The sequence below is a fragment of the Myotis davidii genome, unplaced genomic scaffold (genome assembly GCF_000327345.1).
Source record: "Myotis davidii unplaced genomic scaffold, ASM32734v1 scaffold185, whole genome shotgun sequence".
NCBI lineage: Eukaryota > Metazoa > Chordata > Mammalia > Chiroptera > Vespertilionidae > Myotis > Myotis davidii.
In genome coordinates this window covers 3,939,604-3,958,984 of record NW_006297811.1, presented here as the reverse complement: position 1 = coordinate 3,958,984, position 19,381 = coordinate 3,939,604, and the positions used below count along the sequence as shown (strand labels likewise).

The following is a 19,381-nucleotide window of genomic DNA, read 5'->3' as shown; positions in this document are numbered from 1 at the left end:
GTCCCTTGGCCTGGCCTGCACCCTCGCAATTCAGGAGCCCTCGGGGGAATGTCAGACTGCTGGTTTCGGCCCTGTCCCCACAGGCCAGGCCAAGAGACCCCGCCAGTGAACGAATCTGTGCACCAGGCCTCTAGTATGCAAGATCTTTGGTTAATCTCTTCCCGCTCACCCCTCTCCCCGCTTCCCTCTGAGATTTATCAGTCTGTTCCTTGTTTTCATGCCTGAGTGTTGAGAATTTGCCTGCTGGTGGTCAGTGTGCATTATAGCTACAGGTCAAATGGTTGCTTAGGCTTTTATATAGATATATAGATATTTGTTACAATTGATATACTAATAATGATACATTATTATTAACTGAAGTCTATAGTTTTATTAGTGTTTGCTCTCTTTTAGATTGATTTTAGAGAGAGAGGAGAAGAAGGAGGGGGAGTAGGGAGAGAGAAAGAAATATCGATTTGTTGTTCCACTTATTTATGCATTCACTGATTGATTCTTGTATGTGTGCTGACTGGGGATCAAACCCCAGGGCTAGGGTTTGCTCTTTTTATTGCATATTCTATGGATTTTGACACACAAGCATAATGCCATGTATCCACCATTACAATATCACACTAAATAGTTTCACTGTCCCAAAAGTTCCCTGTTTCACCTATTCCTCCCTCCTTTCTTCATGAAACCCTGGCAACTGCTGGTCTTTTTTATTTTTTTAAAATATATTTTTATTGGTTTCAGGGAGGAAGGGGGGCAGAGAGAGAGTGAGAGAGAGAGAAAGAAGCATCAGTGATGAGAGAGAATCATTGATCAGCTGCCTCCTGCACTCCCCCTACTGGGGGTTGAACCTGCAACGTGCGCATGTGCCCCGACCAGGAATCAAACCCAGGATCCTTCAGTCCGAAGGCCAATGCTCTATCCACTGGGTAAAACTGGCTAAGGCTACTAATCTTTTTACTGTCGCTACACTTTTGCCTTTTACAGAACATTATATAGTTGGAGTTATGTAGGTAGACTTGCTGCTTTCATTTAGAAATATGCATTTAATGTCCCTTCATGTCTTTTCATGGCTTGATAGCTCATTTCTTTTTATTACTCATATTCCACTGTATAGATGTGCCACATTTTGTTTATTCATTCATCTATTGAAGGACGTCTTGGTTGCTTCCAAATTTTGGCAATTATGAATAGAGCTATAAACATTTGTGTGTAGATTTTTATATGGGAAAAAAATTTTAATATAGTCTTTATTTTGTTCTAAAGATAAATACTTTTAACTCACACTATGAGTAAATGGAATCATTTTTAGTCAAATTGATCAGTTTAATAAAATCCTGAAATCATTTTACCTCTATGAGAATGTTTTACATTTATAGACAGACCAGTTTGACTGAAATTCATTGTTGAGTCTTTGCATGATAGGGGTTGCTAATTTGCTGCTATTCATGTAAAAAAGGGTCCTCAATTTAAAAAATCACCATTAGCCCTGGCTGGTGTGATTCAGTTGGATGAGCGTTGTACTGTGCACCAAAAAAGTTGCTGGTTCGATTCTCTGTCAGGGCATATGGCAGGGTTGCGGGTTGGTTCCCCTTGTCAGAGTGGGTGTGGTAGCCAACCCATCAATGTCTCCCCCCCCCCAAATCAATAAAAACGTATTAAAAATCACTATTAAATTCTAGATCGGAGTAATAACATTGCAATTACTGAAATTCATAAGGACTGTTATTTTATCTAAAGGTCCTGGTGTTCTAAATATGACAGTAATTTAGATAAAATTGCAAAAATGGTTTTCAGAGTTTTGACTTTTCATTTCTTCAGTGCATAAATTTGTTCTTTAAATTCCTTGGCCTCACAGTTTTTAACTCAGGAAATAATTAAAGGTTCACCTCTTCATCCATATTTATCCTCTTCTCTTGGTGTTTTCTCTTAATCTGCCTCTTGATAGTAGGGATTATACAAGGTGGGACAAAGCAGGTTTATAGTTGTTCATATGGAAAATAACACAATAATCTATAAATATAAGAGGCTAATATGCAAAGTGTTCCCTTGGGAGTTCGACCAGGAGACTGGGCGTTCAGTCGCTCACTATGATGTGCGCTGCCCACCAGGGGGTGGCGCAGAATGAAGGAAGACCCCAGCCAGCAGCTAGCAACAGGGGAAGGGAGGTCCCAGCTGGCAGCCAGAAGGCCCGATCGGTCCTGATCACCAGCCAGGCCTAGGGACCCTACCCATGCATGAATTTCATTCATCGGGCCTGTAGTCTATATATATAAAAGCCTAAGCAACTGGCTGACTGGCCGACCGTTTGACCGTCCGACCGAAGCTATCATGCACACTGACCACCAGGGGGTAGACGCTCAATGCAGGAGCTGAGCTGCGGTGACTTGGCAGCTGCGGTTCTCGGGTGACATGCCCGGAACCAGAGAGGAGGGAGTCCGATTCCGGGGTGCGTCACCTGAGATTTGCCTTTTCACAATCTGGGAACCCTTGGGGGATGTTGGAGAGCCAGTTTTGGCCTGATCTCTGCAGGCCAGGTCGAGGGACCCCACCAGTGCATGAATCTGTGCATCAGGCCTCTAGTTAATAAATAATAATATAAAAATTGTTTCACATACTCACAATTATAAACCTACTTTTGCCCCAACTTGTATTGACATTTTCTATCTATGTAAGTACTTCCATGAACCTTGGAAATGTTTTTATATATGACGCATTGGTTTAATTTAAATTCAGTAATAATTGTGCAGAAGGATTCAGTCTTTCATCCTGAAGTTATCTCCTTGTGATGTATTTTAGGGTCTTTTCCTTTTTCTTTTCCAGTGTTTTGAAAACTGTTGACTGGTTAGGCAGTAGATATACTAGGGACTAGTGGGGATTAGTCTATGCCCTGTTTTCCAGCATCTGTATTTTGCTATATTCCCCACTAAGGTTATCCTCCTTCTATATTCTTTTTATCTTTTGCCTGATTTCTTTATTTTCTAATTATCTAGGACTACAGAAATCTCTCATGTCTGACAGATGTTGAATAAGTTCAAATCTAGTGATTTAACATATATTATGTATGAATGCATAATCACACCAGATATTTTAATTGCTTATACATTTTGAATGACAACTTTTCAGTGTTAATAACTATTTACCAATTTGGAAACTGAGGCTCAAAGGGATTATAGCATTTGTTCAAGATCATATCAGTAAAGAAGTTGGAAGTGAGATTGAGCATAGCTTAGTCTTCTTATTTTAAATCCCTGCTTATAAAATAAATTTTTTTAAAACCAGTATTCCAAATTCTTGGGGGAAAATACTTGCATAATCCTATATAATAAGAGCCTAATATGCTAAGTGGTCGTCCAGTTGGCCATTTAACCAATCAAAGCGTAATATGCTAATGACATGCTAAGGCTGCTCAGCTGCTTGCTATGATATGCACTGACCACCAGGGTGCAGACAGTTGACTGGTCGACCAGTTTCTATGACATGCACTCACCACCATGGGGCAGATGCTCTGACTGGTAGGTTAGCTTGCTGCTGGGATCTGGCCGATAGGGACTGAGCAAGATGGGCCGGACATGCCCTGGAGCCCTCCTGTGGTCCCTCCCCGGCTGACCAACCTCCTATGTCCCTCCCTGGCCCAGATCTTGCACCAGTGGGGTCTCTTGGCCTGGCCGGCACCCTCTCGCAATCTGGGATCCCTAGGGGATGTCAGAGAGCCGGTTTCAGCCCAACAGTGGAACGACCAGTCATTATGATGTGCACTGACCACCAGGAGGCAGATGCTCAATGCAGGAGCTGCCCTCTGGTGGTCGATGTACTCCCATGAGAGTGCTGCTCAGCCAGAAGCTGGGCTCACGCTTCTGCGGCAGCGCTAAGGATGTCCAACTGCTGGCTTAGACCCGCTCTCCGTGAGGAGCAGGCCTAAGCCGTCAGTTGGGCATTCCCTGGGGTCTCCCAGACTGCGAGAGGGTGCAAGCCAGGCTGAGGCCAGGCTGAGTGCACGAATTTCATGTACCGGGCCTCTAGTTATAAAATAAAATGCATGTCTTGCCTGGCCTGAGTGGACCTGGGTTTCAGGTTTGATCCTCAGTTGGAGAGCATGTGGAAGGAAATCATCTCAAGCCCTCTCTCTCTCTCTCTCTCTCTCTCTCTCTCTCTCTCTCTCTCTCTCTCTCTCCTTTTTTCTCCCTCTCTCCCTCTCTTTCTCTCTTGCTCTCTCTCAGCATATCTTCGGTTGAAGATTACAAAGAAAGCATGTCTTGTAAAAACTATGTCCTTCTTTACTAGTCCTGCTTTTGTACCTCTGGCATAAATTTATCTTCTTAGTACTCATATTATTAGAATGTGTATGTTGGCTTTTTTGGTAAATGTATTTATATTCTCTTTCAATAAAAATAGAAGTAAGTAGTCAAAAGTAAATGCTGTTGAATGAGAGTTAAGATTCTCTTCACAGACTCCATGATTTTATTTAAATTAGCTAGTGAATTAATTAATTAAAATATTTTTATTAATTTCAGAGAGGAAGGGAGAGGGAGAGAGAAATAGAAATAACAATGGTGAGAGAGAATCATTGATTGGCTTCCTCCTGCACACCCTACACTGGGAATCAAGCCCACAACTCAGGCATGTGCCCTGACTGGGAAGTGAACCGGGGACCTCTTGGTTCATGGGTCAACACTCAACCACTGAGCCACACCAGCTAGGCCAGACTCTATGATTTCAAAACTTGGCACGAAATGCAGATAAGGGAAAGCATTTTCTCCTCGGCTTTTGAAGGCTGTAAAAAGGAGTAGCAATACAATTACTTTCAAGTTTTAAAATATTAATTTAATGCTTGACCTTTTAAGAAAACTTTATGTTAATATAGCTTTTATCATCAGTTAGTATTTACTAAGTAATCTTTCTGTTCATGGAGTCCACCTTACAGAGTTCTGTACTTTTGTGTCTTTAAGATAAGATACAAAATTTTGGACATAAGACACAGAATTTTACCAAGGAAGCCATTTTCTATACAATAATTACTTTAAAGGATTACCTGAATGAATTTGGTGTGAAAACAGAGACATAAGAATATTAAGGTTTTTTTTTTCTTTGTATTTGCAGAGGATGTACATATTATAACAAAAGCTTTGATTATGCTAGAAAATGTTTTCTTTAGTTTTTTCCACTTTTTAAAAAACATTTGCTTTTGTTTACTATGATTTGTATAGTAGTGACATAGTTAAAATTTTTATTTGCCAAGGAGGAAAGGTTTTTTTAATAGCAAAATTTAAAAACTTCTAGCCAAAAGGAAAATTACTTTTTTACATTCTGGTTGTAAAAAATTGCTCTGTAGAATACATAATGGGAAGAAAGGAGGGCTAGGAAAGGAATGACTAGGGAAGGAATGACTATGTTAAATGATTTTTTGTTAGTGGAAATGGCTGAAGTAATTTAATGTTGATTAAATTATTTAAATATTTATTTTCTATCTATATTTGTAGTGGAAAATACAGAGTTTTTACAGCAAGCGGCATTAGAAGAATATGGTCCAGAGCTTCATGTGGCCTTGAGGAGTCGAAGGGATGAATTACACTATTTAAGGAAACTTACTGAACTACTTTTTCCTTATGTTTTGCCTCCTAAAGCAACAGACTGCAGGTATAAATAGCCTGGAAAATGTCAGCAATATTTGCAACCATGCCATATGAATATTGCTATTCTTAAGCATAGTAGGAGTACACTGAAACTTGAGGTTAGTCTATGACATGAATACTTTATTTAAAAATATAATTTATCAGGTCTTTTATTTAAAATGTCAGATAATACATTTCTATTGATTTCAGAGAGAGGAAGAGAGAGATGGAAACATGAAAACATGAATGATGAGAGAGGATCACTTATTGGCTGTCTCCTCCACACCCCCTCACTGGGGATGGAGCCCGAAGCCTGGGCATGTGCTCTGATTGGGAATCAAACCTGTGATCTTTTGGTGCATGGGACAGTGCTCAACCAACTGAGCCACACCAACAAGGTCCGTTGCCCATTTTTTAATTGGGTTTTTTTTTTGGTGTTGAATTTTGTAAGTTCTTTATATATTTTTAGGATATGAATACCTTATCAGATGTATCTTTGGAGAATATGTTCTCTCATTCAGTGGGTTGTCTTTTCATTTTGTTGATGGTTTCTTTTGCTGTGCAAAAGCTTTTTTAAAAAAAATATTTTTATTGATTTCAGAGAGGAAGAGAGAGAGAGAGAGATAGAAACATCAATGATGAGAGAGAATCATTGATTGGCTGCCTCCTGCATGCCCCCCACTGGGGATCAAGCCCACAGCCTGGGCATGTGCCCTTTACCAGAATTGAACCCGAGAACCTTTAGTCCACAGGCTGATGCTCTATCCACTGACCAAACCAGCCAGGGCTGTGCAAAAACTTCTTAGTTTGATATAGTCCCATTTATTTTTTCTTTTGTTTTCCTTGCCCAAGGCAGTATATCAGAACAAAAAATTGCTATGAGAAATGTCCGAGATTGATGTTTCTTTTTAAAGACATGTACATAATGACCCACTGGGAGCAACAATTTGAACAAACTGTACAGACAAATTTGGGTTTTAAGGTGTCCACCTGGGAAGAATAGTTAGCTGTTATTTGATACGTCCTCCCTTGATCTGGTATGAGAATATTTAGATTATTCCATAAATTACCTCATTAATCTTACCCTGATAATCCTTAGAGCAGAAACCATGGTTTATTTTTTCAGATGTACTTTAAATGTTACTTTATTTTATTACAAATTTTCATTTTAATAAATTTAAAAATTTATTTTAACATTTTAATTAAAATGTTTTTATTTTAAATTGATTTATTTATAATATTATTCTTAAGTGTTAACAATTACAAAATAATATTCCAAGGCAGAAAATGTTTTCTAATGCTTACCTAAGTCCTTCCTGCTAAGGAAATGCTTTTTTTCTCTTAAGTAGTATTCTCTTTTAGCCAATTAAGGACTCCAAGCGTCGCCTGTAATCAGTAGCATAAGCATCACCTGGGAGCCTGTTAGAAATGCAGAATCTTGGGACACACTCCAGACCTGATGAATCCTAGTTTGCATTTTGCAAGATTGCCACATAAGAACTGATGTAAATCACTAACTATACACCTTTGTTTCTTTTTCTAGATCCTTGACTTTACTTTTAAGAGAGATCCTCTCAGGATCTGTGTTTCTTCCTTCTTTGGATTTCCTAGCTGATCCAGTAAGTCTTAAATTTTTTTTCTTTAATTGCATTTAAAATTTATCATCTTAAATGTTTTTATATATGCAGTAGTGGTAGTAAGTACATAATGTTGAGCATCCATCACTACTACCCATTTTCACAACTTTTTTTCATTTTATAAAACGATAGTTACTCCAGGGGTCCTCAAACTACGGCCCGCGGGCCACACGCAAATACAAATATTGTATTTGTTCCCGCTTTGTTTTTTTACTTCAAAATAAGATATGTGCAGTGTGCATAGGAATTTGTTCATAGTTTTTTTTTTAAACTATAGTCCGGCCCTCCAACGGTCTGAGGGAGAGTGAACTGGCCCCCTGGTTAAAAAGTTTGAGGACCCCTGCTCTACACCCATTAAACAATAATTCGCCATTCCTCCCTCTGGCCCCTGGTGACCTCATGCGACTTCCTGTTTCTGAATTTGACTACTCCATATACCTCATATAAGTGGAATCATGTAGTAATTGTCTTTCTGTGATTGGTTTATTTCACTTAACAATAATGTCCTCAGAGTTCATCCATGTTGTAGCGTAGATAGAAATTTCCTTCCTTTTCAAGGCTGAGTAATATTCCATTGTAGGAAAAGAAAACATTTTACTTACTCATCCATTCCTTGTTATACACTTGAGTTGCTTTTGTTTTTGATCTAGTAAGATTTTGAAGAAACGAATGTTTTATAAACATTTTAAACACCAAAGTCAGAATAACTTTTCTTTGTTCATTTTCACAAAAGGTGAGATCATGCATTGCAGATTTTTAAAAAGTCCCTCTGTATTATTACATAAGTACACAAACACTGTGCTATTGCTTCATTTATTCCTTAATTTTCTAGAAACTTTCGTAATATGATAAAAGCTATAAGAATTCTAGACAGAATTAGTAATGGAATTGTTCTGACCTGTGTTTATGATTTTTTATTAGGATACTGTGAATCATTTGCTTATCATCTTCATAGTTGACAGTCCAGTGAGTATTTAACATATTAGCAAACACTTCATATCATGTGAATTTTGATTCACATCTGTCAAATCAATGACAATTTTAATTAATTAATTCTCTTTCTTCAAAGCCTGAAAAAGCAACTGAACCACCTTCCCCTTTGGTTCCCTTCTTGCAAAAATTTGCAGAACCTAGAAATAAAAAGCCATCTGTAAGTATTTTCAACAATAACTTATATTACTTTGGATACAATTTTACTATATATTTACATAGCCTTAATTGACTCTTACTCCCATATTGTATCTAGGTGCTGAAATTAGAATTGAAGCAAATCAGAGAGCAGCAAGATCTCTTATTCCGTTTTATGAACTTTCTGAAACAAGAAGGAGCAGTACACGTCTTGCAAATTTGTCTGACTGTGGGTGAGGCTTACCTGCGTACTTTCTAAAGTCATTTTTATGTTTTTTAATACTGAGATCAGATAAGATGTTGTAGTTGTCATCTATCATGGTACCACCTTTTATTTATTAGATAGTCTAAGAGCTGTCTTTCAAGTGTCCACTCTTTCTAGATTGGGGCATAATCTGTAACTGACTGAAACCAAATTCTATTATCAGAAAAAAACTACTAACGATTAAGTATAATGAAAATAATACACTCAATCATTAGCCTATATGAATAGCACTGTTACAGTTTTCGTTAAGGATTATTTTGATTAAATGATCAAATTAAAAAATGCTCTATTTTTATTTTAAGCTCTATAACATCTTGCATTATTAGATTTACAAGACACTGTATGGACTATAAAAGGATTATCTTTTAAAGAAAATATATTTGATTTGATTTTTATAGAGAGGGAGGGAGAGGGTTAGAGAGTTAGAAACATCTATCAGCTGCCTCCTGTACAACCCCCACTGGGGATCGAGCCTGCAACCAAGGTACATGCCCCTGACCAGAATCGAACCCTTCAGTCCGTGGGCCGATGCTCTATCTATTGAGCCAAACCAGCGAGGGCAAAGGATTATCTTTTAATGAATAATTTCTCTTCAAAATGTTGTTTTAAAAATTTAAGTATAAGAAGAAAAAAGATTCGTTTGTTCAGATTGTCAGCTCCTTCTCTAGTCTGTAACCTTCATGGTGGAAGGAAATATTGTTTAAAAACTTGACTGGCCAGGCGGGCATGGCTCAATAGTTGAGCATTGAACTATGAAACAGGAGGTCATGGTTTGATTCCCGGTCAGGGCACATGCTTGGGTTGTGGACTCATCATACAGGAGGCAGCCGATCAATGATTCTCTCTTATCATTGATGTTTCTCTCTCTCTCTCTCTCCCCCCCCCCTTCATCTCTGAAATCAACAAAAATATATATTTAAAAAAACACAAAAAACCCCAAACTTGACTGGAATTAAAAAAAAATCCAACACCTTAATTTTCACTGTTATTTAGTGAATCAGATTTTAAAATATTAAAGACACTTCATATAAGAAATTAATACATAATGTTCTTTAAAGAAAAATTTAGGTTAAAATAAAAATTAAAATGAAATTTTAGGAAGGTGTTTACTATTTTAAATTCTAGAAAAGTTTTATTGCTATGCAAGTGTTTATATATTTTATCTTAGTCTATAAAATATTTGTCTGGTTTTTCTTTCACCTGAGCAGTGATTTTACTCCCAATTAAGCCTTTTTAGAAGTTTAAAATGAACAGTTTGTTTATAATTGCTGCTTTTAATATTGATTACCATTAGACTGGGGACATGAAGTTTGTATGAATAGTTATATATTAAAATAATTCATTTTTTTCTTACTCTTTCCTAATTTGCTAGAGGAATTCAATGATAGAATTTTGCGACCAGAGTTATCAAATGATGAAATGCTGTCTCTTCATGAGGAGTTGCAGAAAATTTATAAAACATATTGTTTGGATGAAAGTATTGACAAAATTCGATTTGATCCCTTCATTGTAGAAGAGATTCAAAAAAGTAAGTCAAAGATGATGAGACTGAATTCTATAGCTTTTTAGTTTTCTCATATACTTTATTATTATTTCAGCACTGTGTGAGATTCACAGGCATCATTGTCCTACTTTATTAACTAGATGAAAGCTTTGATGAAGAAACTAATACTTGCCAGAACTGGAGTTTGGTTGTTCTAATTCCTCATTCTGGGTGATTTTTATACCTTACAGTAGATTTTCCATAAAACATGTTTGTATGCTATCTCACTGTCATGAATTTTAAACTAATATATAATTATAAACAATTTCTACAATATAATTTTTTAAAATAGTTGCTGAAGGCCCCTATATAGATGTTGTGAAACTTCAAACTATGAGATGTCTTTTTGAAGCATATGAACATGTACTGTCTCTGTTGGAGAATGTGTTTACTCCTATGTTCTGCCACAGTGATGAGGTAAGTCAAAATATTAATCTTGTTTGAGAATTTTTCTATAAAACTTATGTAGTGGCTTTGATATGATTCGATGAGTGATTCAAATAACAAAATAAACAGAAAAATAAAATGATTAATTAAGGAAGTGAATATTCTTTTTTACTATATAACAATGGAGATTAGAAGTTAATTCTAAAAACAATTTTTAATATCAAAATAATGTTTATATATATACATGACCAGGTAGATTGTAATCTACCTGATTTGCCAAATGCCTGAGTGGCTTTGTGGTACTTCCGTGAAATAGAAACTCCATTCTTATAAATACATTATTTGTAGACCTGTGGAAATCAAATGGCCTAAATATCTCTATTTGCAATATTTTAATCCTTACTCTATTTGACTGTGGTTGTATTCACTTGATTTAAATAACGTTTTCTTTATACTGGAAAGTAGTATGGTAAAGTAGCATATTTCAGTATTAAATATTAGTTTAATAAATCACAATTATTTTTGAAGTATTTCAGACAACTTTTAAGAGGTGCAGAATCACCAACACGCAATTCAAAATTCAACAGGTAGGTATATTTAATCACATGTATTATTTTGTTTTTGTGCTTATCGATGCTAATCATTCTGTGATAGCATGATTTTCTTTATTAGCTGTTTTTCTGTGAGTATGTGGTTTTGTTGCTATATAAGTAGACAAGACATTTGACTAAGGAATGTAGAGCTGTACTACATGCAGCAACAGAATGCCTGAAATTCTTTTAGAAAACTTTAACAAGGTACACACCATTGCCTTGTTATCTCATAGTTAATACATATTAGTGTTTGATTATGTGCTTTATTGGTGAATATGGACTGCATGCATAAATGAAATCCATAGATAACTCAGTTTTAGACGGTAGTCCCCCTCAACCCCTGGCAGTGAGTATGTTTTATTAGAGTACTTACTGACTAGAAAAGCCGAGGGTTTTTCTGCCTTTCCCTTCTGGCTCTCTAGAAACGTAAGTGTGCAGTTAAATGACCTAAAGAAAGATAACAGAAGAGAAAAGCTTTATCCATTTATAAACTAAATAATGCCTCGATTTGTACTTAAGTTGGAGTATGTACAAAATTGACAGATATCAAATCCATATTTCTATAATGTACTCACATTGCTCAACACCTTCTAGTTTATCTGAGCAAGGATCTAATAAATATATAAATAAATTGGAAATGTGGTACAAAGAGAAAGTAGATATAAAATGGAATAGTTTTATAGATAGCACAAAGAAAAATATGAAAATCTTAGCCATGGGGAGGTTGTAGATATATTGCATTTTTTAGAATGTTGAATCTAATTCTTACATAATGCCTCAGTACGAATAGTATACAAGTAATAGCTTTTCTGAAAGGTGGAAAATATCTTTATGATTCTTTGTAATTATATCACTTCTCTTTCCTAAGAATTTATATATTACAGTCATGAAACATTGACTTTATTTAACAGAAATCTCATCCATGCTAATTAAAATAGCATTCTTTACTCAACTCATGTGCCTCTTCTTTCATTTGAATACTCTTTCTAACCTTTTACCAAATTTCCCAGCATCACTTGAGAAGTAGGTGAAATTTTGCCGTTTATAGACTTAGGATATTTGGAGCCTATACGAGGATATTAAGCTTGCTGAAATTGTTATATAGGACCATTTAAGGTGGAGTGGTTCTTTGGTCTTATTAGCCCATTGAATAGCTAAGTCTGAATCAGGATCTTAATTTCAGAGATGGAAAACTTTCTTTGCCACTTTGAGAACACCTGGGTGTCTTCAACTTACTAATGCGCTAATTTTGCTGACTTTAAAATATAAAATAAACAAGAAGAAAATATGGGTTCTTTTCATTCTGGGCACTGATTATGGTCTTTTAAAATAAAGTAAGGTTTTCTTGATATTAATCTGACTCTAATAAGAAAGTCTTATGCTTAAGGATTCATTTACCTATTTATATAGAATAAGTAAAAGACTCTTTTTTTATTTTTATTTTTTTAAAATATATTTTATTGATTTTTTACAGAGAGGAAGGGAGAGAGATAGTTAGAAACATCGATGAGAAAGAAACATCGATCAGCTGCCTCCTGCACATCTCCCACTGGGGATGTGTCCGCAACCCAGGTACATGCCCCTGACCGGAACCGAACCTGGGACGCTTCAGTCCGCAGGCCGACACTCTATCCACTGAGCCAGACCGGTTTCGGCAAGACTCTTTTTAAAAAAAAAATTCGTTTTTATGATTTTAGAGAGAGGAAGAGAAAGAGAGAGAAGGATAGACACATCAATGATGAGAGAGAATCATTGATTGCTGCCTCCTGCACGCCCCCTACTGGGGATTGATTCCATAATTCCGGGCATGTGCCCTAACCTGGAATCGAACTATGACCTCCTGGTCGCCGCTCAACCACTGAGCCACACCAACTGGGCAAGACTTTCTTGACATTCTTTCATTGAAATTTTAAAGTAGCATTGCCAATTTGCTGTTAAATGACTTAAAATATGTAAAACATTCATCTTTTTTGTCTACATTCTATTTCATTGTATCTTAAAAATAAAATTTTAATTTATATTGTTTAATTCCATACTCAATGCACAACTTAAAAAATATTTAGAGATCTTTTGTTAATCTTGCTTCATAGCTGAAAACATACATTTTAAAATGTGCAAACTAAAAACATGTGAAGCATGTATAATTATATCTAATATGGACATGAATTTCATGCTGGGAAATACAGGTTGTGCTAAGTTTTTGGTGGCTTAGCCTCTGCATACTTTCCACTGTATCAAACAAGTGGTATGCGTAAATGAGGGCAAAATATACAGAATTATTTTCTGACATACTGAGTTCTTGAGAACTACTTTTTTTTTTTTTAAATATATTTTATTGATTTTTTACAGAGAGGAAAGGAGAGAGATAGAGAGCCAGAAACATCAATGAGAGAGAAACATCGATCAGCTGCCTCCTGCACACTCCCCACTGGGGATGTGCCCACAACCCAGGTACATGCCCTTGACCGGAATCGAACCTGGGACCCTTCAGTCCGCAGGCCGACACTCTATCCACTGAGCCAAACCGGTTTCGGCTGAGAACTACTTTCTAATGATCTAGAATTCATACTCTCAAGTCTCTCCCCGCCCCAAACAGTCCTTATACTTTTTCTTTTCTTTATCATGTTATTCATTAGAATTCCTTCCCTTTGCAAAGGTGAATGCTATCCATCTGTGTACCTTTTAAAGCTTTTAACTTTTGTTTTGCATTCTAAAGTGGAACCTGTTTAATATCTGGGCTTTCTCTCTCCTTTCCTTATATAATCTACCATATCTGTTATTGCAGAGGTAGCCTCAGTTTGGATGATTTTCGGTAAGTCTTGAGACAGCATGTGATTCTTTTCTGTATAAGTTACTTAAGTCCGAAAGTGCACCCAAACCAATCTGAGTAGATCTAAAAATGAAAATAATGAACCACTGTACCATTACTGCCTTTATATCAGCTAATTGGGATATCTTTTAAAAATGAACTTCTACTTTGGTTATAGATATCCCATTTGAAATAGCAGCATACTCTTATGTTATCATAAAATAAAAATGTCAGTATAAAAATAAAACGATAGAGCCATTATCTAGCTTTTCAAGGTTATTGACTCTTGTTTTGTTACTGATTTTGCTAAATTACTTTTAGAATTATCTGTGTTGAAAGCATTTTTTTTAAAAAATATATTTTATTGATTTTTTACAGAGAGGAAGAGAGAGAGAGAGTTAGAAATATCGATGAGAAACATTGATCAGCTGCCTCCTGCACACCCCCTACTGGGGATATGCCCGCAACCAAGGCACATGCCCTTGGCCGGAATCGAACCTGGGACCCTTCAGTCCGCAGGCCGACGCTCTATCCACTGAGCCAAACCGGTCAGGGCTGAAAGCATTTTTTAAAGCAAGAAGTACAGTATTTCTGGGCACAAACACAAATGAAATATTTTAGAGATAGGTCATATTTCAAAAAGCCTAATTGTTTTATAATCTATCTAGATTCTAGAGACTAGAATAATCTATCTTAATTCTAGATGTTTAGATTTTAATAATATTTTGTCAACATTTTTATATTTGTTTTTGGAAACATTTCTATCAGAATTGTGGTTATAGTTCTGGATTTCTAAAAACACTAATTGCATGCTTGTTTAAATAAAATAATCTAGGTTAAGTACCCTTTTTACCACTTAATATTTAATTTAGTATTAGAGTTTTTACAGTTTAAAATTAGTTTTATTTGCTCCTTAGACATGTATAACATGCGCATGCTATTATATATCTGGTGTAGTTAACACTTGATCAATTTACTTCTATTTCTGTAATTTTGCTTGTAGAAATAATAGCAATCCATTAGCATTCAAAATAAAATTTCTTGGATTTTAAAACAGTCATTTTTACTTGGGTATCGGTTATAAGGGCAGTATTACACAGTGAGAACAAATTTTAAATTGGATAAAAGTTATATTTTTAATTGTTGAAACCTGGAGCAGTAGATTGTAATAGAGAAAATTTGGCTTATTTTTTGTGTGGTTGTTTTTCAGTTATTTCTACTTTAAAAAAACTTACTTTGGAAAAAATTGCAAAAGCAATATATATTGGTTTATTAATAGTAATATGTATGGCAGAGCAGGCTGCTTTCTTAGGCTACATTTACTTTTATTCTTATATGCATTATTAACCCCTTCCTTTGACATTTTCTTTTTTCTTGTTATTACTTTGAAGTTAACTAAGATTAATTTCTCTTTTGAGTATTAATATGATTTATAATGTTGAATTTTGCTTGAACATTTTCAGTCATAGAGGACCTAATTTTTTTGTTAAGTTCTATCTAAAATGAACTTAGAAGGTCATAGTTTTATATATTTTTTTCTTCTACATGATATTATTTTAGCAGTACACTTCTATATGTATATTCTGCTTTGAACTTCGTCTTCCACATTAAAAAAAAAAATCTTTCAAAATATGTCTGGCAATAAGAACTATGTACCACTAGGGGGCTCTCATCTTTTAAACATTTTAGTTCAGTTAAATAGGTACATTTCAAATGTTTGTTAATAAATTGTTCCATTTAAAAATATATCTTTATTGATTTCAGAGAGGAAGGGAGAGGGAGAGAGAGATAGAAACATCAGTGATGAGAGAGAATAATTAATTGGCTGCCTCCTACACACCCCCTATTGGGGATCAAGCCCGCAACCCAGGCTTGTGCCCTTGACTGGAATCGAACCCGGGACCTCAGTTAACAGGCTCTATCCATTGTGCCAAACGAGCTAGGGTTATCTTTCCATTTTTAAACTCTAAACTTTTTGCTTTGAGATGTTGAGACAATCTATGACTGAGAACTCCAAAAAGTTACGTTAGTTATACTTTCACAACTATTTTTCTTTACTGTTGTTTACAGTAGACTGTTGAGATAATTTGATTGTGATTGATACATTTTTGTTTAATATTTAGGAGCACTCAAAAAAGAGGAGAATCATTTGGAATCAGCAGAATAGGTAGCAAAATTAAAGGAGTATTCAAGAGTACCACCATGGAGGGAGCTATGTTACCTAATTATGGTTTAGCTGAAGGTGAAGATGATTTCGTAAGTAAACTTCAGATGTATAATAGTATAAAAAATTGGGTATGATTACTTGTTATTTTCCCTCTTCTTTATCTTACTTACTTCAGACTTCCTTTATATTCTCCATTATAAATTCTTTCATTAGTGATTATTGTTTCATGGTGCTAATCTAATTTTTTAAATTTCTGAGCACCAACTTACTGCCTACTAAGGCCAGAATGGTTTCTGTTAAACCGTATTTTGCTTAGGCTTTTACTTCATATCCTGATATTTACCTCTTTCCAACCATGTGGTCTAGACATACGGAGTTGTTCATAGATATCCTAAACCAGGGCTGGGGAACCTTTTTTCTGCCAAGGGCCATTTGGATATTTATAACATCATTTTCAGGCCATACAAAGTTATCAACTTAAAAATTAGCCTGCTATATTTGGTCAAACATTTAATTAACTCACTCCTAACGCCTTGGCAGGTTCAGACAAAATGATTTTGTGGGCCTTATATAGCCTGTGAGCCGGACGTTCCCCAACCCTGTGACCTAAACTTTTGCTACTCAAACTGTGATATGGATCAGCTGCATCAGCATTACCTAGAAGCTTGTTATAAATACAGAATCTCAGGCTTTATCCTAGACTTAATGAATCATAATTTGGATTTTAATAGGATCCCCAGTTGATTTATATGCACATTATACCCACATGCTCTTTTATTTCTCTATATTTTTGCACATGCTGATCTTGAAATGCCCACCCCATGAGCCCTTACCTGAGACCCCCAAGTGGATTTGAAATTTCCTCTTTTGTGTTCCTATTAGATCATATGTTGAAGCATATGCCATACTTTATTTGAAATTATATGTTTTTGATTGTCTTCCCTACCAATTAGTTCCATAAACGCAAATACTATCTTATTTTAACTTTTTAAATCTTTATTGATCCTGAATCCTTAATTTACCTTTTAGTGACTTTGAGCACTAGAGATCAAAGGGTGATTAAGACATAGATTTTACCTCTAAGAAATCCACTAACCTAGTTGTAAAAGGAATGAACAGTAGTGAGGGAATTAGTAATAACTAAGAAAAAGATGGGAGGAAAAGAGTAAATAAATCTCTTCTTTACCTCTTTACTCCTTTCTTTTGACCTCTTTCTGATGGCAATGAATTGTTTAGGAGATTCACTGCTTCTTCATAATTTAAATGGAAGAAAATCTTATTTAACCCTTTTTTTCTCTTTAGATAATCCAGATACAGCATTTTCTCTCTCTTTAAGCCTTGCTTTTCCTTAAAAGTGTGGGTAGAATAAAGACAGTAAACCAGAGTAAGGAGTCTTTTTTTCAAAATAATGTTTATTTATATTTTTTAATTTTTAGCATATTATAATTTCAAACTAATATAGAAAAGTGGAAAAAATTTAAAATACCACCCATAAGTCTTTCACCCAGTAACAACTTCTATTAACATTTTGGTGATTTTCTTTGTAAAAACAAAATCTATTCCTTTCTACCTCCATTGATTAGGCTATATTATATATATAGTTTGCTGTCATGCTCTCTCCCCACTTAATACAATAACAAAAAAATTTTCCTATGTTACTGTGAACTTCTCAATATGTAATTTTTGTGGGGGAAGATGTACTTTTTATTTTTGTTCTTCCTGATTACTTGAAATACAAGCTGTAAAAAACTGCGAGAGTTCTCTTTTGTAGTGGCACAAGGAAATTTTGGATTGGAACCAAAGATAGTGATAATGGAAAGTAGGAAAAGAGGGCAAAGTAATCTCTAATACTCTGAAAAGAAAGGAAGGGGTAGTTCTGGTTGCTGTGGCTCAGGTGGTTGAGCATCATCCTGTGCACCTAAGGGTGACTGGCTCCGTTTTAGCTTGTTAAACAAATTCTCTATTATTTTACGATTCATTTTACCTTCTCTTCTCAGAAGCTAAATCCATGAACAGAAATACAGTTGTAATCATCGAAAATGCTACCCCGTCCCAAGCAGTGGTGTGGGTATTTTTCTCACACATGCTTTCTTTTTTTCTTTCTTTAAAAAAAATATATATTTTATTGATTTTTCACAGAGAGGAAAGAAGAGGGATAGAGAGTTAGAAACATCGATCAGCTGCCTCTTGCACACCCCCTACTGGGAATGTGCCTGCAACCAAAGTGCATGCCCTTGACCGGAATCGAACCTGGGACCCTTCAGTCTGCAGGCTGACACTCTATCCACTGAGCCAGACTAGTTAGGGCAACACACATGCTTTCTTTATGCTTTTCTTCCAGGTTTATAAGGAAATAGTCTTGTCTCAAAAAGCAACACCTATTATCTCTCTTTATAGTTTTACTAGAGGCCCGGTGTACAAAAATGTGTGCACTTGGCGGGGGAGCGGGGGAGGTCCCTCAGCCCGGCCTGTGCCCTCTCGCAGTCTGGGACCCCTCGGGGGATGACCACCTGCTGGCTTAGGCCTGCTCCCTGGGGGGATTGGGCCTAAACTGGCAGTCAGACATCCCTCTGGCAAGCCAGGAGCCTTGCCAGCGGGGAGCAGGCCTAAGTTGCAGTTGGACATCCTTAGCGCTGCTGAGGAGGCGGGAGAGGCTCCTACCACCACCGCTGTACCGGCAGCCGGCAGCCTGCCTTGTGGCTGAGCAGAGCTCCCCCTGTGGGAGCGCACTGACCACCAGGGGGCATCTCCTGCATTGAGCATCTGCCCCCTGGTGGTCAGTGTGTGTCATAGTGACCAGTCATTCCCAGTCGTTCTGCTATTAAGGTCAATTTGCATATTACCCTTTTATTATAGAGGAGTGTCTGGCCAGCCTGGGTGAGGGACTGATGGCTGTTCGCAGGCTGGCCACAGCCCCTTCAGGGTCGGGGGTCCTGCTGGGATACCTGGCCAGTCTGGGTGAGGGGCTGCGGGCCGTTTTCAGGCTGGCTATGCCCCCAATGGGGACCCTCACCCCATGAGGGTGTGACCAGCCTGGATGAGGGGCTGATGGCTGTTTGCAGGCTGGCCACGGCCACCAGCCACCCAAGCTCCCAGTGGGAGTAGGTATCTGGGATTTATTTGTCTTTTATAATTAAAACTTTGTTGCCATGAGCAGAGGCCACAGCCGGCTCAGGGCAGGCGGGAAGCTTGGCTTCCTCCATCACCCAGGGCACCAAGCCTCCTGCTTGCTCCAGCTCCATGGCTGCCGGC

The 19,381-nt window shown here is 36.7% G+C and overlaps 1 protein-coding gene across 8 annotated transcripts in view; it reads left to right on the top strand.

The window, feature by feature from the left end:
- The window catches only part of SNX14 (sorting nexin 14), a 74,517-nt gene that overhangs the window by 37,157 nt on the left and 17,979 nt on the right, over positions 1–19,381 (top strand). For 5 of the 8 annotated variants that reach the window (XM_015570305.1, XM_015570304.1, XM_006773467.2 and 2 more), the window contains 10 exons: positions 5,469–5,625; positions 7,144–7,219; positions 8,159–8,203; positions 8,307–8,387; positions 8,484–8,598; positions 10,003–10,158; positions 10,466–10,590; positions 11,089–11,147; positions 13,939–13,965; positions 16,086–16,218. In XM_015570305.1, the coding sequence (XP_015425791.1) occupies positions 5,469–5,625; positions 7,144–7,219; positions 8,159–8,203; positions 8,307–8,387; positions 8,484–8,598; positions 10,003–10,158; positions 10,466–10,590; positions 11,089–11,147; positions 13,939–13,965; positions 16,086–16,218 (974 nt within the window). The remainder of the gene's footprint in view (positions 1–5,468; positions 5,626–7,143; positions 7,220–8,158; positions 8,204–8,306; positions 8,388–8,483; positions 8,599–10,002; positions 10,159–10,465; positions 10,591–11,088; positions 11,148–13,938; positions 13,966–16,085; positions 16,219–19,381) is intronic. The other 3 variants (XM_015570306.1, XM_015570310.1, XM_015570307.1) reach the window with 2 other exon arrangements.